This window comes from Nipponia nippon, unplaced genomic scaffold (genome assembly GCF_047370975.1).
Source record: "Nipponia nippon isolate SJK-2023a ecotype South Korea unplaced genomic scaffold, ASM4737097v1 scaffold_6, whole genome shotgun sequence".
NCBI lineage: Eukaryota > Metazoa > Chordata > Aves > Pelecaniformes > Threskiornithidae > Nipponia > Nipponia nippon.
The window spans coordinates 53,103,344-53,127,988 of record NW_028262380.1 but is presented as its reverse complement, the minus strand read 5'-3'; the positions used below and the strand labels follow the sequence as shown (position 1 = coordinate 53,127,988).

At 39.4% G+C, this 24,645-nt stretch overlaps 1 protein-coding gene across 14 annotated transcripts in view; it reads right to left on the bottom strand.

Annotated features, from left to right (window-relative positions):
• Nucleotides 1-1,834: 1,834 nt before the first annotated feature.
• Nucleotides 1,835-24,645, bottom strand: part of PDLIM5 (PDZ and LIM domain 5) — a 129,853-nt gene continuing 107,042 nt past the window's right edge. For all 14 annotated transcript variants that reach the window (XM_087735845.1, XM_087735853.1, XM_087735851.1 and 11 more), the window contains 5 exons: nucleotides 16,673-16,847; nucleotides 10,824-11,004; nucleotides 9,695-9,815; nucleotides 5,668-5,783; nucleotides 1,835-5,034 (listed from right to left, as the gene is read on the bottom strand). In XM_087735845.1, the coding sequence (XP_087591971.1) occupies nucleotides 4,945-5,034; nucleotides 5,668-5,783; nucleotides 9,695-9,815; nucleotides 10,824-11,004; nucleotides 16,673-16,847 (683 nt within the window). In that variant the 3' untranslated portion in view covers nucleotides 1,835-4,944. The remainder of the gene's footprint in view (nucleotides 5,035-5,667; nucleotides 5,784-9,694; nucleotides 9,816-10,823; nucleotides 11,005-16,672; nucleotides 16,848-24,645) is intronic.

Below are 24,645 nucleotides of genomic sequence, written 5' to 3'. Positions count from 1 at the left end.
ATTTATATGCAATTTTGTGAGAAACCCTTTGAAGATCCCATACAGGGCATTTTGACCAGCAAACATTTTGAGTGACAGAGAGATTTGTTCTGTGCTGAGCAGTGAAAGTGGATTTATTGTGAAAACACGCCATTGAGTTTTAAGCCTATAAATCTTACACTGGATTACAGTGTCTTAATGAATGAATGACAGATCTCTTTTTTTTGTCGGTGCATTTTAATGTTACATGACGTTGTGATTGACAGAAACCAAACTCTTGCCATTAAAACGTCAAATGCAGACTTGATGCCTTTAAAAGTTTGGCTTCTGGAGTTTAATATACTGTTTGCAAATAGACTTACGTTTGTCTCGTTCGTAGCCTAAACACTGAAGCGGAGGCAAGTTTTCTGTAAAGTTGCCTCTAAATTTTATAGAGCTGTGTGCAGTGTTTTCCTTCACTTGTGTAAATAAAGGTAGAAAACAACAGTGCATTTGCCTAGTTAAGAGATACTTACCAGGCTGGTATTATCGTGAAGTAATTGGCCGTGTTATAGTAGATGGTTAAGTATCCCGCGGTGAAAGCGGAGACTGCTGCGTGCCAAGGCTAAGTACAGTATCAGATAATGCTTGCCAGAGCAGGCGGTGTTTCCTTGAACAGTCTCAACTTAGGAAAAATATTAAACTCTTCTAAACAAGCATTGCAAAGTATTCTAGATGGGCGGTAGAATGTAGTAAAGACAGCAAATCAGTATTGATTGGCCAATACTGAGTTTTACATTGTTACATATTCTACAGTGTTCAATACCATATTTCCATCTTTCATTCCATCTTGAGAAAAGACAGAGAATCAGAGACTTACCGAGGTTGGAAGGTACCTTTGGAGATGAAGGGACCTTGTCTAGTCCTAAGGCTGTGTCCAGTCGGGTTTTGAGTATCTTCAAGGACAGAGACTCTGCAATCTCTCTGGGCCACCTGTGCCAGTGTTTGACCATCCTTACAGTTGCCCTGTCACTACGTACCACTGAGCCGAGTCTGGCTCCATCTTCTTTACTCCCCCCTCCAGGTATTTGTACACATGGATGGGATCCCCTCGAGCTCCAGGCTGAACAGTACCAGCTCTCTCAGCCTCTCCTTGTATGACAAATGCTTCAAGCCCTTAATCATCTTCCTAGCTCTTCACTCCAGTACGTCCATGTCTCTCTTGTACTGGCGAGACCAGCACTGGACCCAGCACTCCAGATGTGTCTCACCAAGGCTGAGCAGAGAAGAAGGATCACCTCCCTCAATCTGCTGGCAAAGCTCTGCCTAGGGAACCCCAGGAGGCTGGTGGTCTTCCTTGTCACAAAGGGGACATGGTCAACTTGGTGTCCACCAGGACCCCCAGGTCCTTTTCTGTGAAGCAAACCTCCGTTCTACCCCAAAAAACTGAAGAACAAGCAACTCAAATGATATCTGTTCATGTGTACAACCATGACTTTCTTTTACTGACTGATTAGGAAAAAGAAAACATCCAACAACCACAAAACAACTGAGGACAGACAGAGAGTTTGGGGGTTTGTGTTGGGTTTAGTTGTTTGGTTTGGTTTTTAATTATAAATGAATTTGCAAATGTGAACAGCTAAAATTTGATGCCAAAGACTATTAAACACAAGCAAGGAAATCACCAGGACTTAACAGCTGGTTGTTTAGCATAAAACAATGAAAAAAAAGGAAATTCAAACAAGTAATCTGTGAATTGCTGTAGTTCCCCTTCTTACTTTTGTTTGCAAAGCCACTCATGTGGCTAGATGATGCAAGTAGCTCCATGAAGAAACAGGTACACAACTGAACAGACCAACACACACTGAACCACAACTCAACTTTTGCTTTTAAAAGTTTATTGCATTGTTATATTAAGCATTTATATTTACACATAATTCTGAATTATTTAGTTACAATATACTGAAACTGTCATCATGATTCAATTATTCACTTATAAAGACCTTATACCTTCAAACAGAGTTAGACCCAATTCTCTTACAGGCAGTTTTGGAAGAAAAATAATTACTGACTGAAAATGCATGCAAAAAACTACAGTAGTTATGTAACTAACATGCCTCTCCTGACTCTTTAACATTCCCTCAAAACATGAATGCTACACATATTGTATGAAAAATAGTTGGGAATCTCATGAAATCCCCAAATGATGATGGAACGGTGCTGATTTTTGCTATGTCAACTCTGCAGTCAAATATATGTATGTATATGTGCATATATATATCTCTTTCAATGTACATGCGTACGTGTGCATGTCTAGAGAAGTATATATAAACACATACACATGCTCACAGACCCAAAGATTCTAGAGGTAAATATGCAGGCTTACAAATAAAACAAAATACAAAGATACCAGTATGAAATAGTCCTAAACAAAAAAAGTAATAAATATTCAGTGAGATATACGGCATTATTATAAAGTGCTCTACTAAAATCTCACTTATTAAAATAACGATAAAAATTATGTTCCTTTTAGTTGATTTATATAATTTGGTAGAGCCATTAAATATTCATTATGTATCAGTGACTCTATGCTTCCTTTTACATTTTAAACAAATAGATAAAAGCAGAAATTAAAAGGCAAAGCAGCTAAATGAAGCAGTACTATTGGAGCCTTTCAGGCTTTTGTCCTCAAATTCATTAACGACTGCAAAATTTCAAACCCTAGAGCATATGGATTAAGAAATATAGTTCCAATTAAACTTATGAAACTAAACAAAATTCAATTTGATTTTAAGGACAATGGCAAACTGAAAAGTTTCTATCCTACTTTAAAATAGCAAGGTTTGAATTGCAGAAATTATTGAACGCCTTACGCCTTATCCTGTGCATTCCCGTCCTCTTTCCTCACGCATGTGCAATATAGCTCCACTGAAACCTAGTCTCCAGGTCTCATTTCTCCACATTCCACCTAATTTCAAAAGCAACCTGGCTCATATATTACAGTATCTGGTCCAGTCTGCTTCTACCCTTCTGATTTTCAGCCAAACTCACAAAAGGGTACATCTACAAGAGTGTAAACATTTTAAACAGCTTTATGCCATTTCTTCCGTACCACCAGAAGTTAAAAAAAGAAATGTGGTAGTATTGAAGAAAAACAACTTCAGGAAATAAAGTGAAACACCCCCACAACGTGAACCTGTCTCACTGAATTAATAAGAAAGCCAAATATCTTTTCATATTTCAGTACAGCAATTTTAGTTTTCTTTCCCCCCTCTTTTGTTGAGGTTCCTTGTTACAATTGCTTTACTCAACCATGGCAATTTTTTGTGATTTTCCCCATGGTTTTATGGATAAGCCTGTCCTTTGTATCAGTTAAAAAACAAAACAAAACCCAAAAAAACCCACCACAACAAAACCAGTAAATGGTTGCTTTTAATGTCTACTGGAAAGAGCACTAAAGACTAACAATTCAGCTCTGACATCCCAGTTGAATTAAATAGCATGTAAATTCAGTTTCCTTCAGGAACCTGATCTGGCCCTGACAGGGCCCCCTTCTCTGCTGTGCAACTCTGCTGGAGCAAAATTCACCCCATGCAGAGGGTCACCACCTCTTCCCTATCTGCCTACAATTGCTCCATACCACTTAAGCCCTAATTTGAAGTTAAGTGGGACTTAACTGGTGCACAAGTCTTGCGCTGATCCTCTGTATGGAGGCGAAATTCATATCAAGCCACAGAATTGGCTACATCTCCTGGCTCGCAGTAAATGCATAATGACAGCATTGTCTCTCTGCTCCCCTGCAAGAACTGAGAGAAACTGAGCTGCCTAACTCAATCTTATATTATTCAACAATATATTCCCTACATCTGGAGTAAAAGAGAGAAATAAAACCTAAACTAATAAAAATCATAACAGCTGAGCAAGAAAGTAAGTTTTCGGTACACTACCTGGCACACCACCAATATACATATTCATGAGCTACATGGTAAAGAATGTACTGAGAGAAAAACAATGTCCTCAGTTGCACTTCAGCAGTTTCCCTCATTCAACACCAGAGTCTGACATTCTGGATATAAACCACTGTTACCTGCAGATTCAGTGCAATTTCCTCTTCCAAGGCACTTAAAACTATCTAAAACCTGAACTGAGAACATATGAGTGTAACTCCCTGCTCCCTTATTTTTAAGATCTGATCTCACATTTCCATCCTGTCAAACACACCCTTCACTAGCAGGTTTTTTTGGCTAGTGTTCTGGTAGTACATGAGTTAAGGAAGAGTATCCCATTTATGTTTTCTTCTAAGTGGCATCTTCTAAACTATTCTTGTTCACCAGCATAGCCACCGCCTCATTTAATTGCTTTTTAAAAATCTCTGTCCTTTGCAGACCCATCAGAGATTTAACTGCAAAGGCACAGGTACATGTAATTTTGCAGAAGGCTTCACATATACGAGTATCAGATAAAAATACCAGTTGTTGACCTATATATTCCACGTAATCTTATCTTTGCTTTCAGTTCCTTTTAATGGAGTTTAGCTGCAATACTTCTAGACACACTTTAAAAAACATCAGCACAATAAAGTGATCTGGATCGCTGAAGCCAATCTCCTTTTATTTGTTGAATAGCAGCAAAACCAAGACTTTAATATCAGGTATTTATTTTTATAGACGTTTCACTTCTCATACTGAAGCAGATATAAATGTGGTCATAAAATCATGAAACCAATATAGTAATGTGCCAAGAGCAGAGGTAAAGGCACTCGCATCATTTGGCTTGGGTGCAATTCCCGATTCCTATCTTTTTATGAAGCAAAACCCTAACTGATAAACGCTCTAGAAAATAGCATACAACGCCCTCCACAAGTTTCCACATTTCTCTTCCATTCTAGAAAATCATATATAAATAATTTTAACCAATTATTGAACATGGACATTTTAACCTTTCTTTCTGCTCAGTACATTTGTTACACAAGATAAGCTCCAAGTATCAGATGTTGATAGAGTGAGCGTGTTTCTTGCACAGTGGCTTGTCCTTCTTGGAGAAGAAAGTCTGACCCTCCAAACTGTCACTACATACCTGAAATGGGATAAAAAAAAGAAAAGATCATCCAATACAGATGGATGAATCACACCATACATTATTCAGAATGCCAAATCATGGCATTGTTCTATGCACAAATATATTCAAAGAATAAGAATTATTACCTTTTTCTTAGGAATACTCTTTTTGATGTAATACTAATGGTTGATGTAAGCACAACCTTCCTTTCTTTAAGTCAACAGGTTCTTAACTGGGAGCAGAGTTAGGTTTAGCATTTAAAAAAAAAATCCAGTCATTAGGATTGGGACTTTTTTTTTTTTGGGTCATATAATATTAGCAGGTGATATTTTGGCTACAGGGTCTTTGTGTCAAAAGTACTCTTGTTACTTTAGAAACGCAGCCTGCTCCTGTATGGCCTTCAACGCTTGCTCCGAGGAAGTAAATGTCAAGGGTTAAATGCTAGGACACATGGCTGCAATCCAGCCCAACTCCTCTGGACCGGTGCCAAAGGCTCACAATAGCAACACACCTTCCAAATAACTGGGAAAGTGCTTTTTGTTTGGGCTCAGAGGATTGAATGAGGTTATAGCTGTTAACTCCCATATCGGTCAGGTTAGCACAAGCACTGCTGCCATGAGTTTCTTTAAAATGTAGACTAGCTTTACTTACTGAGCATACAAAGCAAGTGTCATGCCAAGTGTGGCCCAGAGCTTCAAGAAATCTGTCTCCAGCTTCAATGGGGAATTCACAGCCATGGCACATAGTACCGAAGAGGGCATAGTAATCTGCAAACAAATACAAAGAGATTTTATAGGCAAATCATATGCAGAAAAGCAAGACAGACCCTTTGAAACCTTTGTGCTTTTCTTTCAATGGCAGTGGGTTTGCACTTGTCGAGTTTTATAATACTGGGTACATCGAATAAAGACATCCTAGATCGAAAGACCAGGATGCCCTCCTTTCCTCACTAATTCAGTTCTCATCCCCTTCCTTATCCTTTCAAGTGAGCAATGCTTCCATCTTGCTGGTGTTTCATTTCCTTGAGATCAATAGTGCACTTGGGCGGGGGGCAGAAAATGCACTCCTTGCTGAGCACCCACATGGGCTCCACGTGCTCCTTACCTTCTTTTCAGCTCTGCCTTGAAAGCATACCCTGGCTGTTCACACAACAGGCATCCTCAGCAAGTAACAAACTCCTGCCAACATTCTGGTACAATATTTGCGCCAGACTGCACTACATAAAATCATGCAATCATTAGGCTTCTGTCCTAAACAGAGTCTAGCAATTTGGATCAAGTTACAATAGTTTTCTAGTCACTGCAGTTTATTATGTGGCTTTTAAAAAAACAAAAACCACCACACAAAAAACCAAACCAAAAACAAACCAGAGGCTTTAGGCAATATATTTATTGCATTTAACAAGAAGTATCAGTAGGGTGTCAGGATGGTTCTTAGTGACTGGAATCACTGAAGGGTATTTGCACCATTCATTTTTAGGCACTGGATTGACTTGGTGCCTCTGGAGGCTCCCCTGGAGTCAGCAGAGAAAAGCTCCTCCAGCAGTCTCAGAGAGCAGGGACCAAAACCAAGAGCACTGAACCGTTCATACTCCCCACCGACTGCAGAGCTTGAAAAAGAGAGAGCAGGGCAGACTAGCAGGATAAAATACATGTATAAAGTTCAGTGGGAGGCACTGACACCCACCTCCATCCCCACAGTCTCGGTGTGTGAAACTCGCCTCTCCGTGTGCAGAGCCATCTCAGGGGCTACAAGTCACCACAGCCCTCCACTGCCTACCTGTGCAGACCTAAATTTCACCCCAAGTTGTCTCTTCTTTTCCGCTTATTTCAACTCTCAAACACCCCATTCTAAGAAGGAAACGTTTTTTCTTGCACAGAAGACAACAGCATTAGTGCTATAACACAAGAGAATTTGGGATCAGCATGCTGCCATGCCAAACACATAATGTCATGCAACATTACATCTTCATATGATGAACTATAGAGTGACAACCATTATGAAGTTTTGGACTCCATCCTCAACAATAACACTCTGGCTCTGACAAGGAAATTAGATGCCAGGGGTTGTTTTCAAGGAGCCCTATAAGGAGTGGCAAATGGGATACAAGGAGATTTTGTTTCTCTACTAAATTATACACATCTGCTGAAGCTCTAGTGCTTACTGCAGCAGAGCCAACACAAGCTTATCACATGTGTCAAGCCCAAGGGAAGAGTCCTGTTTTGGTTCAGTAAGACAGTGTTTTGTATGATGACCTCAAAAAGCATCATCATAGGAGGCATCTCAGCAGGACAGGCAACACAAGTGCTCTGGAAAAGCAAAGCCCTTGATAGTTGCCAGTACCAAGAAACAGCTTCACTGATCACCTTCATTAATCCCTGCTACTGGCATGAATTTGCAAGTGTTTAAGCAGAAGAAAGACAATAAAAATGTCAAATGGTAGAATAACTCTGTCCAAAACCCCTGAAGGACATGGTCTCATGACCATACTGTTTCAGCTCTTTGCATTCGTGTTCATACAGAATCTTTTACTGATATTTTTCTGGTGCCAGTAGTTAAAGCCTTTTGTAAGTTAGGCTGTGCTTTGTGTTGATAACTTTATTGGCTTTTCTTCTGAAGAAAGGGCAATAGATAAGGCAGAATAGGGCATCAGCTTTCTTTTGCATGCTTGAATTGTGACACCACAGAAGCCTTCCAAGGCAGACTTCTCATACGGTCACATATCAATGCTTCCTGCACACAGCATTTTCAAAGCTAGGTTACTAACTCTGCACTTAAAAAAAAAGTTCAAAGTTATAGATATCTGCACTTTTAATTAAATTTTAGCATTGACATCCAAAACCAGAACATTTTGCCCATTAAACCCCCTTAATACTAATAGCTGATGCTGTTATAATTTTAAATACAGATTTAAAATTAGAACGCTTCTTTGCACTAGGAAGAAGGAAAGTTGGCAATGACATTTACTCCTTATTTCTTTAAAATTAGTCATAGACTCTTAACTCCAGCTGGACTGAAAGACTTTGAAGAATTAATATATCTCAAATTAACATGTAGTTAGAGAGCCAGAGCCATTACAACGTATCACTGCCAATAACACCTCACAGAATGTGTCTACATTAGAAAGTTGCTAGCACAAGTTATCTCAGAAATGAACTTTACGAGAAGTATAATATTCTTGACATTTTATCCCAGTGTTTCCTGCTCACAGTATAGAAAAATGCGCATTTGTGCACGGGAGTCGTAATAGTAGCACAAATCAATGCGCCGCACGACATATGGGTCATTTGGTGGCAGGAACAAGAATTCAGTATTAGCAGAACAAACCCAGAACGAGCTTTCCACCCAAAGGGGAGTTATCGATTCCTCCAGTACTATTCTTGAATCTTCAAATGGTTCCAAGATTAGGGGCTTCAGATTGCTTCAGGATGAAATTTCACCGTGCTGTCACACTGGAGGATGCTGCTCATATATCCATTTCCTCTGCTGCTCCACGAGTTCAATAGGAGCAACATGTTACCCTACTTGTGCCAGTGAGTTAGCAATAACCTACTGTGTCCTTTTGTATCTGCCAACACCTCATTAAAGCTGCTCTGACAGAGAAATCTTGGATAAATTTTGCCTGCTTTCCTCATCCTTTCAGTACCTAGCACTCTCCATGGCCTCTGCTGTGAACAACTGTGGGATCAACGCAGAAGGAAATCTTAGCTCCAAACAGGTCACTAGGATTTCATGCTAAATCTCTTCCTGGTCAATCCGCTTCCACCTCTAGTTAAACTATAACGCTCCTTACTGTGGAAGGAAAAACACAGAAAAGGCCTGACTGATGGTTCCAACATGGATATAAACAGAATGCAGTGTGAAAATAGGCGATTTTGATACAATTTTGTTTCTCTTCCATTTTGTGGGAATTGTTTTACAAATACTACCTATTTCTTTTCTAGATCAGAAGGGTACATGGAACGTTTTAAGCAAACTAGGAAACCAACATAAATAAAAACTGTTCAAATTAATCAAAAAGATACGATTAGCTGGAACTGCTAAAAACCAAACCAGAATCCCTCTGAACTTCTAAGCCACATCTTTCACGTAATATTACTCATCAGGCTTTCAAGTGCTATAACCATATCACTGTATTTTTCCCCTGCCAACCTGTTTTTTTATCCCAAGCTTATGTTCAACAGATGTTATCCCTGATCCTGCAAAAAACTTCCTGGGCAGACTGCTTACTCTTGCAAGTCCCTCCCAGCTGTGAATAAGGTTATTCAAAGTAAAACAGATTATTGCACTGGCATTTGCTTGTTTAGTAAATAAGCAGATTTACATAAACTCCAGATTATTTTAAAGCCAGCCAGAAAGTCACCTTAAAATTAATGCTTTGCTGTATCACTGATGCCTACAGCTGAGGGCTTAACAGGAACAACAAGTAAAACCAGTGACAAGAAGCCTGCTCCTGCTGAAACCGATGAAGAAATTCTCACCAGCTTCTCCTGCTGCAAACTCAAAGTCTCTACAGCATTTGTTGCTGCTTTGAATTGACATATCAAAGTTACATGAATTTCCTGGGACACGTCGTCTGAAGTGAAGCTTGAGAAAAAGGAATTATTATTTTTTCCAACCTTATTAAGCTCTGCTTCCCCACACAGCTGCAGTAAACTTTGGTTGTGTTGCTTCTTACCCGTCTCACAGTAGGGATCGCCATCTTCTAAGTGGAAGACGTTATTGCGGATGGGGTTATGACAGGCCACACACACGAAGCAGGAAACGTGCCAAGTTTGTTTCAAAGCATTTATTACTTCCTGTGGGGATTAGAAAAGGTGTTATTAACACATTATTTTGATGTGATGACTAGATTGTGGTGACCATGCCTCCACACTTGATTCGTTTCAAGAATACTTTGTTTCCTAATGCTGCTTTGAAAATGGGTTGTGCACACAATTTCTGCTGATGTTAAACTTAATAAGGTGCTTTATTTATGGTACATCTCCTTATTTGTCACAAGCAACCTTTCATTTTTTGGAAGGTTCAATGTAGAGTTGGACAGATTTAACAACTCATTTGTTCACCTTTTCCATTTTAATTAGGATCTCAACCACAACAGTCCCCTGAAATAAGAAAAGCAGCATCTCCGATGTCTCCTCAAGTCTGTGAATAGTTAATTAGAAAACATCACATAGAAAATTATGACTGCTCTGTGTTGCTTTGGAAGATGCTATAGTGCCAAATATGACTTGAGAATTGCGCTGCCAGAGCCCTGTGTGACCCCAGTTACACAAGAGTCCAGACACATTGCTGTCTGCAGGAAAGTGGTGGAGGATCAGCTGGCAGGCTCAAATCAGCAATATTAGTGCCGAGTAGGATAACGTGTCTTTCTAGCTACGTTACCATTGGGAATATTTCAGTACTTCACACCTAGCCAACCAGCATGTTCCCCAGCACTCAGCTTAGTTAAGGAGGATTATTTACTTTTCTTCCCTCTTCCCAATTTTGTAAAAAGCTGCCAATTAAAAGCATTTTGCTCAAGAAAATTTAGTAATCACAGCAGCTACAGAACAGCTTAATGAAAACAGGAGCTGAACTTGGAATTGCCAAGGAGACTACAGCACCTTTTCTCAAAGAGACTGAAAAGGCTCAACATTAGAAGAGCCAAAAACATATTCTGTACATGATGGGAGCTGAAAAGGTATGTCAGAGTATGTTTGGAGGAATGAGACTTGGCCAGATAAAAGGGAATTTCATTGCAGAGAAGCACGGAACGCTGTGGCTATTGTTCCTACTGAAAAACAGGCCACTTGCTGGTCACTTACTCCAAGGATCTTCCTTTGGCACTTTGAACACTCCGGGGCGAAGAATTTCTCATAGCAGACCTCGCAATACAGTGCCCCTTTCTCTTCCACAAATCCAATGTAAGCCATCGAGGTTTTGCAATGAGCACAGTTAAATTCCTCTGGATGCCACGACTTCCCCAAAGCCACCAAGAAGGGTCCTCTGGTTAGAAAGAAGAGATTTTGTCAGCAAATGCCCCTGGGTTGGCTCCTGCAAAAGCTGTTAATAGGCTTAACCTGTGATACCTCTGTGCCATTATTACTCTGTTCACAAACTTATACTGCTCCATCCCTCTTGCCTCCTACGGGCTCTAAGAAAGAGTCAAGTGTTGACTAGATTTATTCCCACTGAACTATCTCCCAGAAACACCTGACCACAATAAATACTAATTCTCTTTGCTTCACTGCATTTCAGAAATCTTATTTTAGAAGTACATTTAATACAGTGCTGAAGTGGCTGCTAGGGAAAAGAAGAAGAAGGATGTTCCCTATGTTCCCAACTATTTCCATCTATTGCAAAGAGATACTTGACTCAGTGACACAATCAGCTCTCTTTCAGCGTGCATTTGTATTGAGGCCACAAATGTTCAAGTAGACTTGACTCCATTAAGAGCTGATAACACCAGTTTCTTGTGAGACAAAAATTCAGTCGCTGTGCTTATCCAACAAATTTGTTACAGGTAACCCATCCCAGTTGTTCGAGGTTTTTTTGTTGGCTTGTTTGGGTTTTCCCCTGCCCCCCACAGAAGTTAGTTAAAACACAACCATTTTCTCTAAATTTCTCTAAATACAGAGCTTCCTCTACTATTTGCAAACACAAAATAATGATGCTTTTATAGCATTTGTCTGGCTAATGCAACAAGATTAATAGGCAAGATGAAACTGTCCATTTCTCAGTCAACAAAAAATTCTCAGTTTGTAACTCATACATTCCAGGCATATGCCATTGTATCTGTATTCACTTGAAAACATATTCAGCATGCTAATTTCTTTAATGAACTTATTTACTTTAATGAGGTGCATCCTAGGTCCCACCAACACTCAACATTCCAGAATTTAGGTTTCAGGTGAAATGTGTGGTTCAAGTTCATCTCCCTCACCAGATTTCCTGTTTTTGCAGTACCAATGGAGATTCCATTCTTTCAGTAACGCATCACATTTTTCTGATCTAATACTTCACTGCAAAAAAAGTGTAAGGTACTAGTATCACCACCCTGTTGCTAAACATTTTTTTTTAAATCGAGTAAGCTACAAGAACATTTCTGTGTAGGATAAGCTTTCCATATGAACTAAGCAACAGCAATAGAGAAGAAAAAAACCTTAAAATTTGTTTCCAGGGTTATACTGACTGTAAGATGGGAATATACGCGGGCAGAGGACAGAGGGCAACTTCATTCAGAGTAGGGGGTAACTATTTCCATTTCTCTTCTACGTTTTCTCCGGAGATACTATGTAATTTCAACAGCATGAGAAGTCAAAAATAAGGGAGTCAAACAGATTTAGAACAACTCACACACCTTCTGAGATGATGAACATATTTCATGTTTAACAGCTTCTTCTATTCACCTCTGATTACCAGAAAGAAAGCAGTGAAAAAGGGCTCCTGGGGAGCAGCTTGTAGCCCTTTAAGGAGGGAGCCGGGGTCAAGCGCAACTCTCTGCCCCCTTTCTCCCAGTGGATGCCTGAGCAGTGCAAACACTGACCTAACCCGATACCCTCCCGCCGCCCTACAAGCGCCTTTTTACATCAATGCCCTTTCAGTTATGTACTGATCAAACAATACAAGCCCTTATGTACAACAAAGTGCTCTCAGGGCGCTGTGTTGGCATAGGCTAATTTAACAGATTCATTAACATGGGGCTGGCACTGAAGAGGCTCTCCTGGCTCCAGGTAGGATTGAGTTTGTGGCCATCTGCACTGAAACGACAGGCTAGATTAGCTCTGCAATGGAAAGAAAGTACGCTAGTGACAGGAGGGGAAGGAATTTTTACAACATCTGCTGCCTTTAGCTCTCCAGAGTTTACAGCTCTGACATGTTGAGGTTAGCCATTCAGGACAGCACGCAGGAACCCAGACGGATGGGGAACAGCCTGTGAGTGTATCTACAGAGTTTCTTTCCCAAAGTCCCTAGACAGCTGTGGCCGTGCCCTGCACAATGTCTCCGAGGTGTTCCATTAGCAGGCTGGCTCCCTGCACACATATGTCCAGAAGAACGCTTTCTAAATACAATTTTACTTTCAATCAGGCTGTAGTTTAAACATGTCAACCTGATGCTGCAGCTTAATGATACCAGAGACTTAAAAGCTGCCCCAAAGTGTGTGGAAGAAAGAAAAAAAAAATAAACACCTGCCACGTAAAATACACTAAAACATGATATTCAGAACTTGGAGGTGTTCCTGGTCTGTGCATATTTTTGCGATCGAAATGATAGCTTCCAGTAATGAAAGGTATTTATTTGCTGTATTCATTTGAAAGGGAGTTTAAAGCCCCGATTTGAGTAAGGGGGCCGCATTTCTGAACAAATTTCTGGCATCACCATCTAGATCACGTGAACCAAACTCATAGATGGAGGCAAAGAGTCGTAATTATTTTTTTAATTTTTTACAAAAGAGATTCTGATGTATTTACAACAGTATTTACAGAATCTTATGCCCCAAAGGATCACCAGGTACATAAATTCAGTAGCCACCTAAAACATCCGGGTCCTGCATGTAGCAATAATATAGGGGCAAATTGGAAGGAGAAGTAAATAACGTACAAGGCATATAAGTGTAATTTCACTATCTTTACACTTGTAACTAAATATAACTTCATCAGTACGGTCATGATGTATTAGAATGCGGATAATCTAGCTTCTCATGTGGCTTTTATTATGATAGCAAGCCAGAACTGAAATTTGGTGGTAGAGAGATCAAAAGAACTTCCACATCTGCTAAGTAGGCTAATCACTTTACAGTTAACCATACAGCAGTCTACACTCCAGGAAGTTTCTTTTTCTCCTCACTTGAAAATGCCACGATATATAATTTCTGCATAGGAGATGCTGAAGGGAAGCACCATTTGTACTTTCTCCCTTGTGCATTTAAAATAACAAAGCTGTATGCAAAGGTGACAAAACCAAATCATCATTCACAAGTGGACACGCCAAAGAGTACATTCTGAATGGAGATCCAGGGAAAACACATGTGGGCTTCAAAGGGACAGCCAGCTCTGCACTGCGGCACCCAGTGAGACTGCCCGGGAACCAGAAGTCTTCATCAGAAAATGTCAAAAGTTTGTCAGACCATCACAGCAAGTAGGTCATGGGAAATTAAATTTGCCTGCAACTTTGATTCTTTCAGACATGGGAAGAAAAGCTTACTTAATGAAGCTTTGGAAAAAACTGTAATCTTTAGACAATCATGGTATGAATACTTAAAGATATATTAAAAAGTTATAAGATGTCTCTAAGAAATGTTTTTGGCTCAACCAGCCATGGTTATTCTATGCCTGAGTGTAAAGTAACCAACTCCACAACACATTTTGGCTTCAAAACAGATGTACAATGCAATGTCACTTGATCCTCCTCCTACCTTTTCATAGGGAAAGCTACCACTAAGGCCATGAACTGTAATTATGCTAAAACTTGAATTCAAAATGCCATTGCAATCTTTCAGATCCACTGTATGCTGTGAACACTAGGCGTATTTGGCATTGATTAACGCACATCAACTCATCCTCAAATGAAGCAATGCTTCCTTTTAATAATTGAGGTGGCATTTAACATACAAAGAAATATAAGGATTTAAATACCACCAGCAAATTACAAAGAAGGTAGAGCTGGGTATCAGTTACTCTTCATGAAGAGGTGTCACTTACAATAGGTGACAATGGCCTAAGTACTGTCAAGTAGGGCTCCACATTTTCTCCTCGTGCAGCCACTAGGGCACAAAGGTTGCTCCATGGACCAATACACTCCCCTACTTACAGGGTAGGAGGTCATCCTCTTTTTAATGGTGATCAAAACAGGGAGAAGCAGCAAGTGATTTAAGGGCTGAGAGGAGAGGTTGGCTGCTCAGCAGTGATCTACAGACTGTGCTGTGAGACCCCACCACACAGAGCATCAGCAAACCCTGCTAAACCACAGGTGCCTTAAAAGGTGCTGAAGTTTCTTTCATGAAAGGTGCAGCATATAGTGGATTTGCTATGTTCGTATTTATTTTTAAACTGAAGTGATGGTAACAAAAAGGAAGGTGCATGGCTGCTTGTATATTATTTACTAGACACAAATCCAAAGCTCTCCACTGCTCAGGGAACAAAAAAGTCAGATTATATGGGCCAAACTGTTCAATGAATCAGATGAATCTCATCCAAAAAGTGTGTAGACCTTTTTGATAGTAATCATCCATTTTGCCATGAAGCAAAAAAAATCTGTATTAGAAAAAGATGTACACCTATCTTGGGAATTTGTATAAGTTTTTTCTATTGCTTCAAGGGGATTCAGATCATGTATTTTTATTACCTTGACATATACAATGGAAGTAGGAAAAAATTCTCCAAAACTCACCAATCAGTTAGCAAAAAGTCCTCTAAAATTAACCTGATGTTAACTGAACTGGTAGTGAACTATCAGAATGGAAATCTAATGGAAGTAAGCAAGCTGGACTCAATTAATCTCCAGAGATCAAGTGACTTGAGTTAGCTGCACCTTCTGATGCACAATCCAAGCCAGGGCTCAAGAAGCTGTAAAATGCCAAAGTAGAAAGGCTGGTTTTCTATTATTCTGAACTAAACTTATATAGCTCATAGGGCTCCTCATTTTTCAGAACTCACTTTTCTAATCAAACATGTCTCTTTCTTTAACCATGGTGAAACATAGTGAAGGCTGTCCTATTCTGTTCACTGAAAACATGGGACATAGATGAATAAAAAAGAAATATTACAATGCATTACTTTCTCCTTGTAGTTCAACAACACAAACAACTGAACAAGCAAGAAAACATTTTAAAAGAATACATTTCTTCCAATAATGCCAGGAAATCTCTATTTTAGGGAAGAAATAAAATGCAAGGTAGATGAAAATCAGGATGATTTGCACATTGACACGAAAAGTGGATGAGACTAATTGTCAGAAATCACTGACTGAACAATGCAACCCAGATTCAATTCTTTCTCCATATGAAATTCTGGCTAATAATAGGGTATCGTAGGGGCTCAGCAGAATTTATTTAACTTAATCTCATTTGGCAAACTCATTTTTATGTCGCTTCATCTTTTATATCCATGTCATCCAAGTCAAGGACACTAGCTACCATAATACCCAAAGGCCAGAGAGCCTGCCAAAGAGTGTGAAATCTAACATTCAGGAAATTATTATTAATCCAATCCTAGCAATTGTTAAGCCTCTATTTCTTCCTTTTCTTATATGGATGGAGCCTGCTATTTGTCTTCTCAATTAGAAATTCTGGTTTATAAATCAACATTTGTGACAAGTTAGTCTTTATATGACTATAAGCTTTCATTGTTTCCCAATTTGCTAATCTTCTCAATTTTATTGGAATGGGTGATAAGTGAAAACTAACTTGCTTACTTTTCTTTGGTTTTACTTTCTACTCCACCCAGCTTTCTGGTTCTCTGTAAAACAGGTTGTAAGGCTGTGACTGTTAGCCGTTCACAATGTTTTCCTCCATTGTTACTCTCATTCTCAGTTTTGTTAGATAAACCATGCATGAAAATAGTGTTCTGCATTATTGAAATGGAGCCTTAAACCATTTGTGACTAAGGAATCAAAAACCACGAAAGCAAAACAAAGCCCTGCTGTCAGAGAGCCTGCAGGATGAATAGATACAAACCTAATGACTTGATTACAGTGCGCACACATGGGAGTACGCTTTCCCGCAGGAATATGCTCTGCCCTCTGAACCAATGTGTCTTGCTCGTTTAGTTGAGGTGGTGTCGCAAATTTTTCACTTGGGTCAGTTGTTCCAGGTGGTTTAGTAGTGTTTGATGTCCATCCACTGGCAGGAGCTGGAGAAAGAGTGCCAAAAGCATTTAGAAGACCATCCTTTCAGTACCAAGTAAATTATTTTTAAATACAAGCAACAAGCAACATTTGCCTAAGATCTTTGCCCAGTGTATACCTGCCTACTTAAAGGAGCAAATTAAAAAGCACTTATTTTCCCCTCCTTCCCCAGGAAGTAAGTCCTACCTGCTTTATGAAATGTCTGTGAAATAACACAGAATGGTTTTGGCTAACTTGTAGAAGTAGGGGATAAATTTCAACATACTAAAGAAGTTAGGCGAAAGAATATACAACCTGTGAAGGCATTGTTTTGCTTTAGATGCAAAAGCTGAAGCCAAGAATATCAGTGTATGAACAGAGACAGGAGAATACGACATACCTACTCAAAACATTTTACAGTGAGTGCAGTAGATCATGTGTCATTACTAACAGATTAAACAAGAGTACGCATTCAATACAACACATACAGGAACTTAAAATGCAGTACTGTATAAGGAAAACATATTTCTAAATAAAATTTAAACACTGCTTTAGATCACTAGATACTGCCAATCTGAAGCACTCCAAAGGCCATGTTCACACCCTCTTTATAGAAGTTATGACACAGAAATAAAAACCTGATGCTTTCAGAAGTGTATACATCCACACACTCCCGTTTGTGCTCAGGTTTTTAGAGTCATAGAATAGACATAAGCTTTTACAGAGTATGAAAAATGCATTTACAAAAATGAAAGGCACAGATGATACTGTTGCCAAGGGTAATGAAGAAACAAACAGTCCTCTGCTTTTCTTTCTCCTCTATTGATATATGTACCTTGGTAACGTACAAGCTACAGCAACACAAGTTTATGGGAGCAGTTATTCCTGTCAAGTGCAGAATTCCTTTTCTTTTTCAAGTATGCTAAAACCCCCCACATTTCCATAGCCTTTTGTTTGTAACCACAGGCAAGAGAAACCGTGAGTGTTTACTTGGCGTCCTGGCTTTAGTGCAGCCATACTAAACCTTGTAAATCAAAATGTGAAGTTAAGATCTGAGTGGAAGCTCAGAGAGAAACAACCGAGCAATGACAGAGATGTCGGACAGCACAGGATGATGCTTCTGTTGCAATGATGCAGCTCTCCAACACAAGGTCAGGGTATTGGTATGTAGCTTTGCAAAAAAAAAACTAGTTTGTGGAGCTGTTAATCTTTGTCCTAGTCTTCCTCTCCCATCTTTCATATCATCCTCCAGGGAAAAGATGAAAAATTTTTTATCATTACCTAACGTAACACTGATCAGCCTCCACCCTACAGAAAAGCTGCAAATACCTTTCAGGTAAAAACATTGCATTCCCTGCTCAAATGAAAGTGGCACACTAATTCACACAGCAGATAAATTTAAGCGACAGTGAATACACAGAAAATTCAACAGAAATTCCAGTCCCTTGCTATTTACAGAAGTAAGATAGCCATTCACTGCACAATTTAATCAAAACAATACAGTGAAGTTTAGTTAACAAAACCCCCCTCTATTCATGCATATTTGTAGGCTAAGGCAACACAGCTGGAGAAGAAATCCTTTTTAACACCAATACTTTCGTACTATAATTATGCTTGGTATTAATCCACTGATATGGGCTCTATACCTACTTCTGCTTACTCTTTCTCTGTGTGAAGAAGAAATATAATCATACATCTTTCTTTGTCTGACTGGCTGATTCATCAAATTTTCTTGAATGGGGTAATTTCAAGACTGACATATTTTTGGATCCTTTGCAGTATCTGAAGTAGCAAAAAGTATACCAGTTCATCGAGTTTTTTTTGTTGTGTTTTTGTTGTTTTTGGTTTTTTTTTAAATACAAGACTATTGATTGTATTTAATGTATAATTAATTAATCTGCAGTATCTTGAAAAAGTAACATCTTGATTCTAGAAACATTCAGCATTCCTGAGTAGAAAGTATTTAGAAATAAAAGCACTTGATCTTGAACAAGTCACTCTGCTACTATAGTTCATTTTAGATTATAAATGCCTGCTAAACTGAAAACATAGGAACAGATAAAAATGGAAAAGGTGGCAGAAAGGCTTTGAAGACATGAACAAAAGTGGTTTTGATTAATAGCACTTTCCTCCTCTGTCATCACACATGGCCTTCTAATTTTCAGGTCCCTTTTCATGAGAAGACAAAAATACACACTAAAACCAAATCTGTTTGAAGACTGCTTTTGCCATAAATCAAATTGCAGCACAGCTTCTAGTATATTGCTAATTTCTGTTTGAGTTATCTGCTGAATCCCAAAGCCCATTCAGACACATCAGCTAGCTCTTGTTTGCACTGTGTAGTTACAAAAAAGTCCTGCTTGCTTAAAGGGAAAAAAAAAGTACAAACACCACAATTATTGCCTTTTCTTTCGTCTTATTACAGCTTTCATTAACGCTGTCTTATGAATGATGCTTTTCTGAACACTACCCAACTTTAAAGTTACTACTGGTCAGGAGCAGGATTTGTCTACATAAACTTTCTCTCAGGGTTGTTAGACAAATCAGTCATTTCTGAGTTATTCAAAGCCCTAGAAAAGGAGAGGAGGAGATAGTCCATCAGTCTGGGAAAAAACTTCGGTCTATGAATGACCCTATGTTAAAACAAAAATTCTCTTTTAAGCGAACCATACTATAAGCCACACAAATTAGTACTGTGTTAAGCAAGAGGTGTGGCCTAGGCAAAAACAAGCTGGGCATTTAGTGTTGAGGACCAGCGAAGGCAAATGGACCCACTCCACTTCCACTGAAATCGGTGAACTCCAGTTCAACGCCCAGACCTCCAGCAGATGCAGGACTCCCATGGTATCACAGCTACAATGCAAACGAATAAGGAGAATAACAAATAAGCCCTAAGCCTTCAGATACTTCTATATTTGCCAGAATATTTTTGGATACTGGACAAAACCTAAGTTCTAAAAGGCTTTTTGCCTGTCATTTGTAAATTTATGTCATTATTTTGTCTACTGTGATGGGAATAATATCTAATTGATGACGGCAGATGCCATCAGCAGCTGAGAACTAAGACAGAAAAGGTTGCCTTCTCCTCAAAAATCCTTGAAAAGCAAGACCTTAAAACATTTTATTAAACGCTCTCTTCTTCCATCTCTCAATGCCAGTGTAAAGCCAGGAAGCTCCCTGCCCATTCTCACAATTTGTCCCCACAGCATTCTCTCAAGCAGTATTTTTCTCTTTGCTGGTATTCACATTAAGACCTTGTTGGTCTTGCACAGTATTATTCCCCTCTATTCCTGTTCTGAAGTGGACTCAAGTTTCTTTCAGTTCAGATTTTTCATCCTAAAGAAGAGAAGTCAGTCTGCTTCCATTGCCTTTAGATCCATACTCTTATTAAAGAAAATACACCAGTAAAGTACAGTAATAGCTATTTCACCACATTTATTATACTTGTTTCCTTGTAGACCTTCTACAGTTGTTCTACTAGATTTTTTTTCACCATAGATCATTCTCTCTTTCTAACCGCTTGATCTGCCTCAGTCTTTTATGTTCCTCATTCCCATCTGAACACCAGCCTGAGGACAGCTTTTATTGCCCACTTGTGTCTTTCCAGGCCAGAAACATGCCTTAAACACTCCAGTAATTTTAGCAAAGGTTCATTACTTCCACTGCAACCCACAGAGCATTTTTTGGTGGTGGTGGTATTTTTGTTTGTTTGTTTTGTGTTTTTTAAAAAAACAACAACAACATCAAAAGACCAACATTATTAGTTCCCTACTTAAAATCTATATGAATTCTCAGTATTTTTTCCAACAATATTCGACCTCTTGTAACTACAGAATTTCAAACATTAGGTCTGTTTTCTTGTTTAGAATGAACACTGATGTTTCCTAACCATCTCTTCTACTTAAAAAGCAAGTTAACTCCTGTGCTGCACATGATGTTTTTTCTGCAAGCAGAGAGGAAGGGGACACTCTCAGAGTTCCTGCATTCTTCTCCTCTTCTTTCTCTTCCCTATTCCCTTGGAAATCTTTCAGATTGAAACATAACCACATGATTTAAAGAAAAACATCAGGCCCTGAAAACTTATGCAGGTGTTCTTCCTTGCAATGAGAGGCTTTTACCAGGGCACAGCAGTAATAACAAGGTAGGTACAAATTATTAAACTCAATTTAAGCAAAGACCTCTCGAATCTTGGCAACCAGTTGGAGCCCTCCTGTGGTTTTTGCTTTATACTTTGCTTTTACATTTTACATATATGACTTTGGATCCCGTCAGCAGCTCTGTTCTCAAAGAGTGCTGGGGAGGTGCCGTGCTACCTGAGATCTGGTGAGGTGCATACACATTTTTAATTGCGCATGATGGCCGAGTGGGGAGGGAAAAAGAAACAACTCCAGCTGCCCCATGACACAATCTCACCACATATTTTCTGGGCACCACCTTTGCTGCATGAAATGAGACAGGGTGCAGCAACTTTCGTGGGTGCTCTGAAGAATTATAAATTATAATAAGTAAATACAATAAATAAATAAGAGAAATTCTCATTTATAAGAATTATACACCTCATCAGGAGCTATTCTATTGTGAGTGCTGGAGATGTTCGGGTTCTCCACAAGTCACGAAAATATCTCTGCAGCCAAATGTTAGAGTTTTGCAGGCTTCACTTCACCTTCACTCTCTTTAATTAAACCTTCTAAAGCACCGGTGATTTGCACTTCTGTATTGTCATTGCTGGCTTTTCTAAAACAGAAAACACTCTGTACCTGACTATTAACTTTCTACTTTATTAGGTTTAAGTTTAGCAAACCCTCAGTGTTTGCTTTCACTAAACTCCTTGGTATGGCTAGTTTAATATTTAACAAAGTTTTAGGCAAGGTAAAGAACTGGCTTTTTTTCTTTTTCAAAAATCCCACTGTGACTTTGCCCTCGTTAGACTAACAATAGGTTGTTCCATCGCTGAGCACATGGATAACTGCAAACACTGGCGAAAGGTTTGGAAGACAAAGGGAGAAAGGCGGATACGTGGCGGTGCCAAAGTCACTTTGACAGAGGTTCTCCCGTACTAGCAACAATACAACAGCCTGAACTGTTTAACGCTCACTTAAACATAACATCAGACTTCATGTAATATCTATAAATAACAATGCTACTCTAAGCGGTGGGAGTGCCAGAACTTCATTTTAAAGTGTTCTAACTCAGTGATTTATACGCTGCTATCAAACTACTGTATTATAAATGGAAAATATAAAGCTTCATACATCCAATTTTCTGACTTTTCTTAATATATCTGTACAGTAAGAAATCTTCCTGTTCCTTCCCTCCAAACCAAACAGATGGCTGGATGAAGCAACGTGTCTGAAAATCTCGGCTGTCAGCTCTTTATATTAGCCATATATAACCCCCCCATCCACTCACAGGCCCGCATGAAATTGCAGAAGTTCAACAGAGGAAGCTACAGGACAAGTAAGAGGGGAGGGAAAAAAATACCCAAAACCACAAAAAAAACCCAAACCCCTGCGTTCAGCAGTTCTCCTTTTGTTTCCTACAGAGTCTTGGAAGCGCAGTCAGAGCTAAACCCCTGCCACTGATTAAAGGCAGAACAGGAAGGATTAAACCATTATCATGTCTTTAAATGCCGGCAAAGGCTGGTATGTGCCCCGTGGAAAATCACAACAGGTGCCACCCCGGCCCAATTTCAACAACCCCTGCAACTCCAGGGGCTAGTTCCTGCACTAGCAACCAGCCTTTCAACTGGAAAGGCTCTGGCTAAATTAGCTGTAAAGTATCTTAACTAAAATGAGTATGGTGGTTTTGGCTCGCTCAGCTTGCCTCCTTGTGATTTGTTACATCACATACCATCACAAATCTGGCACAACTGGCGTCCCTTTTACCGAAAACGTGCCTCAATGAGAAAGAGAAAGTGAAGACCTGTACAATTGTGTTTCATTTTTCTGGACTGACAGTTTAGAAACCCATTTGGTAGCTTTCTGCCAATAACATTTTGCCTCCCTTGCTTTTAGCTCCTCTTTGGACCTCGACAGCTTGACTATGCCTGTAGAGAGCATGACTGTCCAGTCTCGCTCACATGCAGATTATCTGCCAGTTTCATGGAGCTGATGTTCGATGTTCAATGTTGTATAATGATAAGAATGCATTTACCAGAGGAATATTGACTTTTCATTTGTTGAACAAATATTAGGCATAATTCTTGGATGTCCTACACCTGTACATCTGAACAAGATACCTCACTGCTCTGAGCTGGTGCTAGCGAATGAAGGGGAACTGATCTGGCGAGCCAGTCCGTGACAACAGGCTAGCTGGTTTTTAAGAAATCAAAGATGACGAGCATCTAATTTTGCAACTCAGTGAATATTCTCACTTGATGGGTGTGAAATAACCACAGACAAATAATCTCTTCACCTCTGTTTAAATGACTAGAGAAAGGAACATGCATCTATCTGATTTATGTATGCAATTAACTTCAGTGCACAGCTTGGTGCAATAGCACATGTATTTAGCAACATCAAATCGCAGGAAAATTGTCAAAGGTCATATTTGTAACAGAAAGCTGAGTTTCTGTTCAGCAGATCCTGTAGTGAGGTACACCAGGTCATTCTGCCTCCAACAGGTAGGTGGCACATTTCTGCATCATTACTATGAACTGCCCCTTCTTAAATATAAACATTCAAGTTTTAGAAACATATTCATTTTTTCACCCTGTCTGCAGGAGTTACAATTTCATACTACCATCAAATAAAGGTTGACATTTATAAATTACTCTGGTTTCACAATAGGTTTTGCTTGGCTAAGTGACTTCACATTACTTAACTTGTAAGAATAAATTCTTGTGGTTTGCTGTCACATGACGATATAATCATTTAGATTAGATGAAAAATTAATAAGAATAACAATCTCTACAAAAGGATCGGGAAGCTTTTGTGTTCTGACCTGTCAATCATACCACTTTTATGGACAAGACTTTCTCTTTTTATGAATGGTGACTGCATTGTGGAGGAGCAATCTTTAACAATCTTCCTCAGTGAAAAATACTGGAACTGATTATATTTTGGGACTGTTTCTAGCAGAGGCCTTACCAACAATATAAGAATTTGCCTTAACAACTTGCAGTGTTACTCCAGTTTCTTGCCCAAGTTCAGACCATGGTCCTCAATGGGCATGTAGCCCATTGAACCCCTATAATAATTACTCCTACCTTTAATTTCCTGTTCTACCAACAAATCGGGATGAGATGGCCCTAAAAACAAAATTGCAGAAGTTTATGAACAAAGTGATGCTGACACAATAGTTTGGTTGCCTTTTCCATGCAAAAGTATTCCCCAAAGCCGATGGGCCATCAACTTATTGTACCCAGTAAGTGTGGCCTGTAGGGTCAACAGAACTGAGATAGGGGCTGGGGTAATTACAAATGAAACACAGAAAAACAAAGGTGGCAAGGACAGAAAGTGCCACAGTCCATCCCTTTACGGATCTTGAGCAAGGCCTTACTGGCAGGACAAGCATTTTGCGATAGCACAGTACATCTCGGTGGCCCCCTCCTTCCCTCTCCCCAGCTTCATACTGTTTGACCTTATGGCCAAACTCCCCAGTCTGATACGGTCTGGATTTTTACCCCATTTTCCTTAGTAAACCTCTACAGAATAAGTCACAAGGAATGAAACAAAGACCGAAACTGTCAGTAGATGCAGGACAAAATGTCAAATCACACCTAGGAGAGACTTGTATTTTCTTCTGCTTTTAAAGTTATTGAGGGGATGGGAAATAGGAAAAAAAAATGCAGCAAGACAGCACGCTAAGGATAACTCCAGAGAT